The 14046-nt window shown below is 36.0% G+C and overlaps 1 protein-coding gene across 3 annotated transcripts in view; it reads left to right on the top strand.

Annotated features, from left to right (window-relative positions):
- The first annotated feature begins 657 nt into the window (after positions 1 to 657).
- Positions 658 to 14046, top strand: part of LOC117124187 (oral-facial-digital syndrome 1 protein homolog) — a 46837-nt gene continuing 33448 nt past the window's right edge. For 2 of the 3 annotated variants that reach the window (XM_033270452.1, XM_033270373.1), the window contains exon 1: positions 5073 to 5107. In XM_033270452.1, coding sequence (XP_033126343.1) covers positions 5088 to 5107 — 20 coding nt within the window. In that variant the 5' untranslated portion in view covers positions 5073 to 5087. Of the gene's footprint in view, positions 854 to 5057; positions 5108 to 14046 lie in introns of those variants that run through there. The other variant, XM_033270606.1, reaches the window with a different exon arrangement.

Here is a 14046-nt window from a genome sequence, read left to right as displayed (position 1 = left end):
ATTTTTGTTAGGGTTAGTTAAATTTGCTGCAATTGGTCTGTATAACTATAACTGAATCCAATTAAAGATATTAATTAATTGAAGATATGCATTAGGTAATAATACCGGTACATAAAAATGAAATATTAATAAATTGCATAGGTCTCTGTGTACTACTTCAATACAGAAAATAAAAGTCTATGAAGTGAAATGATTCTTAAAATTAGGCAATCGATTCAGAAATTCTCGTCTACGTCTAGTAACAGTTTCCCAAAGGACGAGCTGTCCAAAGCCGAGGGTTTCTTTATAGGCCTAATTATAACAGAAAAATACGGGGACTCAAAGACACTTTGATTCGATACCATTGGATTGAAGATAAGTATATTACCCTAGACGCAGACAATTATTAAGATACCCATGATTCTTTGATGGCTGAGGGATTTGGCAAAGATGTGGTTTCGATGCTGTTAAGCCGACGAAAGGCAACAGATCAGTGGAACCAGTATAGCAGCCGCAGTCTTAATTTGTTAATGTAATGGGTACATATCTCTATTTATTTTTTCCCCTGAAAGTATATTTATTTTAATTGAAAATAGTGATGCTTTGATGACATCTCATATATTTGTTTTTCTATTTCTTCTAGTAATTGGCAACGACCTTCAATGAACTACCTTTTCCAGCAAGATGTGATAGATTATATAACCATAAAAAAACTACAAATTACAGAGCTGCAATTTTCAACCTTTGATGTGTACAATATGATTTCTCAAATTAATTAGCCTGTGAAGAACATCAAACCTGTCGGCGAAATTGGGCTGTCAATGTAACTATATAAATTCCACAAGTCACACTGCGACTCATCATAAATAGTAACGTACGTTCAAATAAATACGAGTCAAATTAACAAGTGAATGCTAATGAATTTGCCGGCGCCCTTCACGAGTTTTACTACGGATATTAAAAGTTCAAGTAAAGATCTTTTTCGGAGTGTCAATCAAACTTTACAGCTGACCAATCAAATCAGGACAAGGAATACACGCGTGTCTCAAAAGCACACATGTTCTTCCACAAAACGCACGTGTTTGCGTATGTTTTATAAGGCTATGTTCACACACGACTCACGCTAGCGTAAAGTTATTCGAGTGGTGTAAACTTGTGCGCGGAGTAGCGCGAACGCCAGTCATATCGCACTATTACTGACGTACGGTAATACCGTAAAACCTCGAATTGAAGCCCACAGTCCATCTCTAGATGAGGCCTATCTCGAATTGAAGGCCCCCTCCCCCTCTTTAGTTTGCAAAATTAACCTCGAAAAGAAGCCCATCTCAAAATGAAACCCATAAGCTTCTCAAGATAGCATAGGCTTCTTTTCGAGATATTACAGTCACACACTCTATATCAGTTTAAGAAAACAAAATAAATTAAATACAAGCTTGGTTTTATACAGTAAGTGATTTAATGCCAGTTACAGTGGCCTTATTTATTGTTTTATAGTACAATTAATTCACAAAATTTACAGCATTCATTGAAAAGAAGCTCCCATCATTACTTTGCAAAAGCAGTCTCGAAAAGAAGTCCATCTCGAAAAGAAGCCCATCCAAAGCAACAGGCCCCAGATTAGCGTACCCCACTGAGTTACGACAGCCACGCCTCAATGATTTTGAACTCGGCCAAGATTTGACCGATCACAATAAGCCTAGGTGTAAACAGGAAATAAAATCGCGAGATTACGAATACGAATATTTCACGCGAATAATTATACGCTAGCGCTTGTTAGGCTACGTTCAGACCTGAGAGATACGCCAGGCGTATAACGCCGGGCGTACGTTAATCCATGGCGTAACTAGCGAGATGTCCAGACTGGGCGATTAACAAACGCTAGCGTAGTACTGTTCGCGCAAAATATTCGTATTCGTAATTCGTGCATTTTATTTCCTGTTTACATCTAGGCTTATTTTTATTGGTCAAATTCTGGCCAAGTTCAAAATCACTGATGCGTGACTGTTGTAACTCAGTCTGGGGTACGGTTTGTTGCTGGATTACCGTACACCAGCGATTGCGCGACGGAATAACGTACGCCCAGCGTTAGATACGCCTGGCGTATCTCTCAGGTCTTAACGTAGCCTAGCACTGTCGTTTTGTGGGAACTTAGCAACAATATCTAAGTGGCAGGGCTTAGTCAAAGGTCCATTATTCCATTGAGAAGCCTGGCTGTACTCACTTATTCAAATGCCATTGAATTAAGTCAATTTATATTTTATTACAAGATTATGAAATTATGATGTGAAACAAGGTATATCCATTTAATAAAAATACAAAAGTACTTTTAGGCTTATGCGCCTATCTTCTCTTCATGCAATGAATACAATATTAATCATTTATCTTTGTGCACGGAATGAATAAGTCAAATGTCTTCGTCGAGTCGTTCAGTTCCAAACGGCGCTTGCTGAATCGCCGTTCTCTTCGGTTGGTGTTTCGCGTACGAACTTCAAATGACATACGATATTCCAGAGTAGGACTGGGTTGTTATAAGTTTTTAAAAAAATACTGAAATTGCCGACAACAACTATGTGTGATTTCCGAGTAAATTTTACATGCTTTACGATGGATTACAGTCGAAAGAATAAGGAAAGGATAGAAACACCACGATTGTGTGTAAGAGATTTCAAAATACTGTATGTACTTAACGCTAAGCCTTGTTCGTTGGATATTTTTGCTAAGGTCCTACAAAAAGATAGCGTATAAAGGCCAACTCAGACAGCGTCGTACGACGCAGCCCGACGCGATTTATTGTCGCGTCGGGCCTGTGTGAGTTAAACGCAGACGCGATGGTGTGCGTCGGTGGCAGTCGCGTCGTAGAATATTAAACATGTTTAATATTTCTCACGACGGCTTAAGACTGTCCCCGACTTGCGTTTGTGGGACACCATGTGTGTTTATGGAATAAGCGCGTATTCTTAGCGATGCTCGAATTGGTCAGTTGTTAACTTTCCTTAAAGCGGGCACGCCAAACATGATGGTCATGCGCGCGTACGGGCATATCTAAATGTTGAGTGATGCCCCAAGTTGACAGAGAAGCATAGAGCTATTAAACAACTAGAGTGCTGACAAGATGGCGAAGCAATGCAGAGTTGTGTATGTGTACCATCCAAGATGGCCGCCGTAGGAAAGCGCCACCTTCAGGCTTAGTATACAAATTATTACCATAAATAAGCCCTCTGACTGACTATTATTTAATTAATGATAATTAGTACTGATAATAATAAATTATTAAACTATCGTAGCCAAAAAAATCCAAGTAGAGCATCTTATTCAAAAATTTAAAAAAAATTAAAATTGTGTACATTACACTTATACACCGCAACGCTCGAGTTTCAAACATACGGGTAACTAGCTATACTGAACTTTCCGTGCAAATTGAGGGCGCCATTGAAAATGATAGCGCTTATGCGAAATTTGATTGGCTAAATCTATGGCAGCCATCTTGGATGGTACACGCACACAGCTCTGCGTATTCGAACATCGAATACATTGCAGTTAGCGCTCTAGTATTCTTATTATATCTCTATGCAGAGAAGAGACTTCATGTTTACATTCTTAAAGTTCTGTCTTGATTATCAAATTTTCTTTGACAAACCACTGTTGTATACCCATATATAGTCATGATGTGACGTCACATGTTTTTGTCAAATAAAATCTGATAGTCTGGGCACGGCTTAACATTTTAATAAATAATTTTGATATAACTAGTAACTAAATCACTGTCTCCGAACTGAGGCTAGATTTACAATATCACGTACAACTAATAACTAATAACTTATATCATACAACTTGCAATCGGTTATCACATAGTTCACTAACCTTCCAATGTCGCCATGCCAACGTGTACTTGGAAGGGTGAGGGGTTTCAGCCAGGGGGTTATTCTAACATGACCTCAGTTTTCTTGTCTATCATGTGTTGCTGGACTTAAAAGGTCACCAACGAGACCTTAAGGTTTATAGAGATAATATATAAATTGAACATTGACATACTCACAATTTCTATCATATTTTCCCACAAAATGTTAGTAATTAAAATAAATATTAATACGAGGTTTCTCCACAAAATGATGAATATTTTGCACATTGCTTGTTAACATACAGACAGTACTCACGGATTCCATGTGGTACTTCATAATATCAGCTGCGACCTCTGGAGTACGCTCTAGGTTATCTCGGCCCAAAGAGTATAAAACTGCAAGAGGTCCGACTGCTGAGATTCTTTGGAACGCAATCCTATTTCAAAAAGTACTACCCAAAAGGGGCGTGGCCTTTAAAAGAACGTAAAGTGCGTTCATATCGAACGCGTGCTGTGCGTTCATATCGAACGCGTGCTGCGCGTCTACAGAAAGTATGCTGGAATTCGAAACGCAGCACGCTTTCGATACGAACGCCTTTTACGTTCTTATGAAGGACACGCCCCTTCGTGGGAGTACTTTTTAACGTTCCATTGCCTGTATACAAAGGGCAGTCGGACCTCTTGCAGTTTTATACTCTTTGCTCGGCCCTAATTTGTGAGGGCGCGTATCAGTTGATTGAAAAAACGTCCATGGGGCTGGATTGTATAATAATATACAATCAACAAGCAAGCCTCTCTGGTCTAGTGGTATGTCACTCGTTCGCTGAGGGAACTTTTCCACACAAGTGAACTTTTTCGTCGATTGAATTTCAATTCAATTCTTTATTCCTTTTCTTCAAGACATGCAATAACACAGTAATAATAAAGAACGGTCATAGAAAAAAATGAAAGAGGTATACAAAGCAAGCAAAATTATGCTTTAGATTATGTATCCTAAACAATAAATATAAATATATATAGGCATATATATAATCAATGTAAATATTGTAATTAAATTCGAAACATCATGCCTAAAAGAGATTTCATGTTGATACACTTTACGAAAGCGTGTTATTACATAAATGGCATTTATCCTGCAAACATCTATTACATTTTCTCTGTATTTATTAATAAAATAGGCCCTAATCATTTAGTTTTACGTTAAAATTGTACTTATTTTCAGTTTTCCGTATATCTTCAGGTAGTTCGTTCCGGACTTTAGAACCTGTGTATGAAATACTCTGTTGGGCGGTATGTGTTCTCATTCTAGGGATGCACAAACTATCTTTGTTTGTTTCGAGTATTGTGATTATGCACAGATTCTGTATGGAATACGCATAATAATACAGGATCTTTACGTCATTGTACTTTTATTCGAGCGCTGTTTTTACCATCATTATTTCTTTTTACGGTATATTAAAATACCAATTCAGATGATAGGCATATCTGTGGTTTTATAATTAGTCACCGTTACTGTTGCTCATTTGAACCTAGGCTTATGCAATCTAATTAGCTTTATACGTAATCGATTCATAGTCAAATTCTCTCCGCTATAATACTAGCCTGACATGTATGTATCGCGTAAACTCATTTAAATTAGTTGCGCTCAATGACCAATAGAATGCGGCATGGGAATAAGAATGTGCGCGCAAAATGGGTGGGGTCAAAAGTTTACCACAGCTCATATTAAAAATATAATAATAAATTTATTTTCTTATTCATTTGTTTTAATAATGTATGTAATGTTTTACTTATGTACAGTTCTTTGATAATTAAATATAGCCTACAGGCCTATATTATAAGTTTATTTTCTTATTCATTTGTATTAATAATTTATTTGTTTTACTTACAGGTCTTTGACACTTATATATATATAATTATATATATATAATTATATATATGTATATATATAATTATATATAATTATATATATCTATGTATTTATTCGTATTTTATTATCAATGTGTATATTTACTGTTGCTTGTATTTGTTGTAAGTACTTAGCACTCGGTTGAAGAGTCGGAGATGTTAATAACTATAACGTCATACAGACAGTTGAGTGAGTGAAGCTCGGCAGTATCAAGTGTGTTAGTCTTAGTGTCTGCAGACAGAGCGTGGCGGTGCATGAAGTACTCCTACGCTTGGTAGTACGGCACATTTCAAATGGGGAGGAAATAACGTTTATTGGTAAAGCAATTTATGAGTACTATTTAATTTAGATTGTCTGATATTTGTATTAAGTGACTCTTTCATTCGAAGAATTAATGTCGCGCCTGCATTTATCTGTCTTGTCAAAAGTATAATAAACGTCCGGTATATTAGGTGACTGTGAAGCTACGCTGCGCAATATACACATCATGTCACTGACTTGGGATATTTAGATGCGTTGATTGCAAATGCATCCAACGTTGCTTATGCGTTTTGGCGTTGCTTTTGCTTGCGTCGTACTCAACGCGTCTAAAAGAATTGCTTGGTGTGAACCAAACCTAACATTACACGTTGTGCGTCAATAATAATCACCATGATCAATGATTGGCTGATCTCTGCCTACACTTTTTAAACCGGATTGCTCATTGGCTTGTTTTAGTGAAGCGACCGATGCCGTGTAGGGGTGTCTGGATTGTCAACACGTTACTAGACATCTACGTCTTGATATTGCACGTCGATACGTATATAAGCGCATCATTCATATTAACAGTAGGCCTATACGCTTGCTAGAGAATATAGGCCTATAGCATTGCACACACTCTAATATTGTCAGTTCTGATTTGTTTGTGATACATAAACAAATATACACAGGTCTATTGATATAAAACAAGTAGGGACAGACACACTGGAAATTATTGGAAAACAGCATGCTATTTGAATGCTGCTTTTTAGTCTTTTAATTCACATCGGAATTGAAATTTAATAAAAATAAATAAATACTAAAATCAAGGTGTCCTCATAAATACTTACGCCAGCGCGTTAGACATGCATTGGCCTATGACATATTTTAATGGCTTATTAAAGCAGTCACACCGAGGTCAAATTTTCGGATTGGAAAACATACTGAACCGACTAGAAAATCGAATCGAATTTATTTGGATTCCTATGTGAATGCATCTTTAAGCGTTCCAATGGTGACGTTTGTAGGCGTCATGATTGTAAATATCGAGCAAAGATCTTATGAACAAGATAGCGTTCCCCACGATTTCTGCGTGCAAATTCTGTAACAACGCAGTAGGCCTTCGCCCTTCCGCAATTCCAATTAGGCTACTTGAACTTTGACATCTATGATCTTCGTGCAAATTCTGGAACAACCACCATAGTTAAAAACTAAGACGCCCTCTCTTAATTAATTAATTCATATGTTTCTTTTTATTGAACATCGACGCTTCTGTTCGTTATGCGTATAGAATCATGGAGAGCGCTATCTTGTAAGATTTGTAACGATAAAGGGCGTTAGGGTTCGACTGAAGAAATAATTACTGGTAGGTCTGATTGTATCAGGAGGAAAACCTAACAGTTATTACTGTATCTTTATCTCGGAGATGTGTTTTTTATAATTAGAAATGAATAAATATACGGGAGCCTATTTTTATGTTTACCATATCATGCCCAATTTGTTATGCTTTAAATTTAGGCTCAGTGGCCAGAATTTTGCGTGAAATCACCATAATGGATTGCTGTTGATGAAGGTTGTTTAAGTATATATAAATTTTTTTTAAGATAATGAAAACCACACTAGCTTAGGCCTATATAAAAAGAGAATATTGGTCTGGGCTCTTTGATGTGTCCTTCGCTTTGCAACAATTGTCACCTTGATTCCGTAGACCTAATAGACTTTATATTAAAGTTTTTTTCGTCTGCTTTTGTTATTATTTTGTTCTTCGACTTTATCGTGCTTTATTCTTACTTCCCTGCAACGTTAGACCTATTCAGTCATGGCTAGCAGAATTCTGTATTTTGGGTTGCTCATTATCTCAACAACAATTTATCCTGTATGCCATTTAAAAATTATCTGTATTCCAATTCTCTCAATTCATGATTACTCAATTAGGGTCGTTTTCAGAAGTTAATCGTGTAACGGTGTGTCGCAGAACAGTTGTTTTAACACAACACAAATCATTAACCAGAGTGTTTTTTGTTTTGTTTTGTTTTGTTTTTTTTTTTGTTTGACTCATTTCCTCAGCAGAGTATATTTTCTCTGTAAACATCTTGTAGCCACTTAACCTCGTTAATGCGTTTGGTTTTATTGCTCAATCTTTTCCTAATGTCTCTGTAATTCACTGTGATGTAAAAGAGAATTTTATGAAAATGAATCGTGCTTTACACATGGCTGGAAGCTTCCCAGGTGGTGTAAATGCGAATTTAATGATCGGATAAAACAATGGATGTGATCAATATAATAAATTCAAACAGATCTACGGTATTCTGAATTCGAATCTGACCATTGAAACATGTAAGCCTGTAAGCATATTTCACTATTCTTCGCCATAGATATTTTTAATGCCGAAGTGCATTAATATTGCGAGATTAAAGTTGAAGTTTATGGTCAAGCCAAATACACCTATACTATACTATAGACCTTTCCGGAGTGTCAATCAAACTTAACAACTGACTAATCAGAACAGCGCCAGGAATACGCGCGCGTCTCACAAACACACGTGTTGTCCCACAAACGCACGTGTTCGCCTGTTTTAACACTGTCGCCTTGTGGGACCTTAGCAACAACATCCAAGGGGCGGGGCTTAGCGGAAAGGTCCATTAACACCTCTGCATTGCGTAAACCCGAAACAACTATATAAATTGGTCTAAATATAGTTTATATAGTTTTTCCGGTAAAATACAGCAATATCCACGACGATTTTTATTACAATAAATATAAATATTATATAATTGAGTGTCTATTGAGATCTAGCCTTATAGTAGAACACTGTCGATCTTAGACAATAAAAAGTCCAAATAGACCTCTAACACTACATTACTCAGTCAAGAGAATCAGCTCAATTTAAAAAATACAGATCGTAGCAGAGATTTGTAATGTACAGTACGTCTAGGTTTATTTAAATGCTTCAGTTAATTGGAAAGGGAGTAGTATTTTCGTTTTAATTGTTTTTATTTAAATATATCATCTTACTTAAACGAAGTACCAGTAAACAGTGTTTGTTGCCACTTAATACGTACGTCATCTTAATAAAAGTAAATTTAGTACTTTCAGGACATACGCAGTAATATGCGCATGCCACGCTCACATGTAACGCGTGCGTACCACAACCTTTCATCCAATAACAAGAAAATGAAGTGGGATAATTCGTCACCGACAACACGAAGAGACACGAACTTCAAAAATCATGTTTTTTCAATTTTTTTTTTGACATTTTGATTATTTACATCGAACTTTAACTTTTCATCTAATTGTTAAGAGTGCAACTACACTAATTAGCTAATTAGGCTAATTAGCCATTGCGTACAAACCGAGAAAATGGATTTTCCGTTTTCACGAAGACACAAACTTTCAGTGGGTTATCAGAAAACGCGCGTGTAACGTTGCTATCGTTGTGATTGTGTAGATGAGGCCTGACTGGGTTAGCTCTAGAGGAAAAAGGAAAAAAAATCCCTATTTTCCTAGGCACAGCGGCACCCTACTTGCAGTATTACCTGGAATAGGCTATACGCATGCATCAAGTGTGGAATTATTAGTAAAAACATAATAGTTTTAGCAGGATAAACCTAGTTTGTATGGGTAAACATAAGTGGGTAAACATAAGTTTGTGTCTGACAACGGAGCGCTTACAGCGCTTAAAATGAGATTTTCGTTTTCATGCTAGTCAGGTGAATTGAAGTTAAGAAAAGAAAAATGAAATGAACATTTGAATTATTTAATGCTTTATCTTAATAATATGTAAAACAAAATCAACATTTTGATATCTTGGTAGTGAAATTTTTGTAAAGTAATCCACTTTAAACATTTTTTTCTCAAAACGTTATTTTTTTAATTATTATTATTATTATTTAAATTGAAGTTTGTGTCTCTTCGTGAAAACTGTGACGAATTTATTGATGCTCCTACAATAGACCTACGTTTTAGTTGTTTAAACTATCGAATAGGACTAATAATATTTGTTTGGCTTCACTCCACTTTTGACGTTAAAACGTGTTTTTCATCATATAACGAAGGCCGTAATATTAAAGATTATATACGTTTTTATTTGGATTTACTCATTCGTGATTATGGTATCGCAAAAAAAAAACGCATCAACAATGACTTCCATTGATTAGCCTAAGTTTTTATTATGAGTGACATGTGCAATCCACTTCTAAATTCCGGCCAACCAATATTGACCAATCTTCCGAACTAATGGATCTGTGATGTACTTTTATAGGCCTAGACCCCTCGTAAAAGCATGTCCATTGGAAACTCGACAACTGACAAGACTTTACATTGCTCTTTGGAGCCAGTGGTTTTAACGCAGTTGTGACGACACCCTATCAAGCCACTTAAAAATAATATTTTAGTTAATCATACTCTATATGGTATTTCATGAAGAACCTGGATAACTAATTAGTGTAGGGCGACAACAAGTCTGCGAGGTTCTAGGTAGTTCATGGACTGTGTCAACTTTACCTCAATCGTGTGACTGTTGCATTTAGAATTACCATTACGTCTCCATGTACACGAGCGCACCGAAATGAAGAAAACACCGTTGAACTCTTTAAACCATGGTTCATCAGCGAATACAATAGACGTCGCAATAATAAACGATATATAAGTCTACCATTATAATTAATGTTATTATTAAGATCATTATATTCACTTGCTATTTCATAACAAAAATATTACAATACCGGTACATTACAATTTAAACAAATCGGTTGATGTGCCCCTTCTCGGTGTCAGCCGGTACTAAGCACCACGTCTGTCCACATTGGGCTGGGTGCTGTATTATGTTTATCATTATATTCGTGAGTGGTTTATTTATTATTATTAATAATAATAATAATAATAAATATTATTATTATTATTATTATTTATTATTATTATTATTTATTATTATTATTATTATTATTATTATTAACGATTTTTAAAGCGCAAACATCACCACCAAAAAATAGGTGCTCAAGGCGCAGTGTCAAAACAACAGGAAGAGAACAAACAGATCACAAAGAACAAAGTGAAAACATGTTAATTTTTATTTTAATTTATTAAAGAAAATTAAGCAGCACAAGAAATCAAATATCAGAAATTACCTTGTCAGTTTCCAGGAATATTTCACATATAGTTTCATTTCATCTTATGTTCCCTATTTCTTGTCTTGACGATGACGATGACGATGACGATGACGATGACGATGACGATGACGATGACGATGACGATGACGATGACGATGACGATGACGATGACGATGACGATGACGATGACGATGACGATGACGATGACGATGACGATGACGATGACGATGACGATGACGATGACGATGACGATGATGATGATGATGATGATGATGATGATGATGATGATGATGATGATAATAATAATAACGATTTTTAAAGCGCAAACATCACCACCAAAAAATAGATGCTCAAGGCGCAGTGTCAAAACAACAGGAAGAGAACAAACAGATCACAAATTACAAAGTGAAAACATGTTAATTTTTATTTTTATTTTAATTTATTAAAGAAAATTAAGCAGCACAAGAAATCAAATATCAGAAATTACCTTGTCAGTTTCCAGGAATATTTCACATATAGTTTCATTTCATCTTATGTTCCCTATTTCTTGTCTTTCCTTATCTTTATGTTACCAAAAAAACCCAAAAAATTACTTACCTTTAAATTTCCCTTTCTGATGTATTCCTTGTTTCTTATATATTTTTTTTTTCACATTCTCTATTCCTTTCTCATTCCTTTAGATATAAACACATGGTTATGACTTAAGACATGAACATAAATATTTAATTAAAATGGTGTTTGATAATATCGTACTCGTGTTCATATCAAGGATTACCGAATCGAATAAATATGAACAGACAACATTACGTGCAGTGAGCGAAAATATAAATTAACTTTACCCCAAATGGGCGAAGCGACAGATGGAAGAAAGGCGGACGGACGCTCTCGCGCACCGACGCACAGATATAATTATAAGATACGGCCGTAGCTCGACTGGGGTGATTTTGTGGGTGGTTTGTTTACGGGTAGTGGGTAAATGAATAGGCCTTATGGATAAAAGGCAATTTACTGCTATTAAAACATACTGGATCTATTTCAATTATGGACGAGATAGAAGCTTGAATCAAACTATGAAAACCCACTTTTTTTTCTGAGAGTTTCCATCTTTTCGTATAATGATAATATTGGGGCTAGCATAATTATCTACTGCTTCGGCAAGCTAGGTCTTATCTCGTAAAATTCATGTCACAGTCGACTCGAATATTAATATTTTTTTATTGATCTATTAACCTATATAATGTGGACGGTTCACTACAATTAAAAGCTGTAACAGTATTTGTGGGTGGGGTCGCATCAAGCTTCTACCTTTGTAAGTTGACATTGAACAAGATAATGCCTCGTCGATATTAACGCTCTGTACATTAGTGAGTTGTTTTTCTCATTAGCAATAAAAAAAATGATTTCGACTTACGACACAGACTAAAATTCAGTAATGTTAAGTTATTATAGGTCACAACAGTTGATGTTCAAAATCCAAATGTTAATTCTAGACCGCGCATGCACCGTAAATTTATTTATTAATATATCTTTAACCAGGATGACACTATCATTTATTTTTATTTTTTTTTATTTTTCGTTGTTTTCCTGGGCAGTGGCGGCGCCAGGGGGGCTAATTCGAGAGCTGCTCTTGTAAACCAATCGCACGTGATTCCGTAGTTCATTAGGCCTATCATACATTCTACGTCATCGTAAATAAACGTTTATACTGTAAAGAAATGCTACCTTCTGTGTTATTTAATCATTTTAATACCTTTTATTTAAAACTCTGTTTCTCAAAGTGTTTCATTAAACAGGACAACTCTCGGTTAAGCGGTGCGGCGCTTAGCGAAAAAATCAGGTTTGATCCGGCGCTTATTCGAGCATTTACGATACTCTTTATGAAAATGTATTAACAATATACAATAACTGATTAACTAGGTCTACTTTCAAATCTTGTTTCATTTACGATACAAGTCGATATAGTTGTCTCAGCACAAAGATTAAAGTGTTTAATTAACTTATACATAATGTTTTTGTTTTTTTTTTTTCCATTACCGGTATTTTAATGGAAGTAGGCCTAATAATTTAATTTTTTATTGAACCACAAAATAAACAAACCACGTTTATTATTAGTATTATTATATATTAGGCCTTATTCTTATTTTTTTAATTATTTAAAATATTAGACAGGATAACATTACAGAGGAAATGATAACGCTGATAGAAACTTCCTGTACATAATAGTAATAGATTGATCATTTTGTTTTTCAATCTGGAGAACATTGTCGTCTCTCTATACCTGAATCATGCATTATTCTTCCAAATTAGTTTAAAAAATAAACAACTTGCACTATACCATTTCACTGCTGTCCCATCTTTCGTTTATTCATCAATAAAGTAAAATGAAATACACTGTATCATAATGCTGTATAAACATGTCGGTGGCATTTCATGATCAACAGCCAGCTCATCAGAAACGAGATTGATTAGGGATAATGATGGATGCCAGAAGAGAGTAATCAGAATGTTAAAAAAGGTATTGTCTGTTTTGAGTATAGTCTGGTACACTGCGCCGACGGCCGTCGCCGACGCGAAGCAAGCGCAACGGTTTGATTTTAGTCAGGAGCGGTGCCAAGAATTCCCCGACGAAGGGTCCTAGCTGCCCGACAAGGGGTCCATACCCCGCCCCGTCAGGCTCCCCCCCCCCCCCCCGGTCGGGGAATTAATAACATTTTTTGCTAATATGGGATTCTTTATTAAAAAATGATAATCTGAAAGTAAGTTAAGACTACCCCTACTAGTCCCCCTCCCGGGGATATTAACCCGCTGTCGGTCGGAAGTACCATCTCCCTGTCGGGGAAGAGCTGGTGCCACCACTGCAATCCATACGATCGCAATAGTGTGCAACATCTTGCACATACGGTAGCACTGCTCGCATTAAACTGTTTTTAATCCATAATATTTGACAGCTTAGGCATGCCTGAATTTTTTCGGCG

Source organism: Anneissia japonica, unplaced genomic scaffold (genome assembly GCF_011630105.1).
Source record: "Anneissia japonica isolate Jap-2015-1 unplaced genomic scaffold, ASM1163010v1 scaffold288250_len396842_cov205, whole genome shotgun sequence".
NCBI classification, from domain to species: Eukaryota; Metazoa; Echinodermata; class Crinoidea; order Comatulida; family Comatulidae; genus Anneissia; species Anneissia japonica.
Note: the sequence above shows the minus strand (reverse complement) of the source record. Positions and strands in the feature narration are given on the sequence as shown.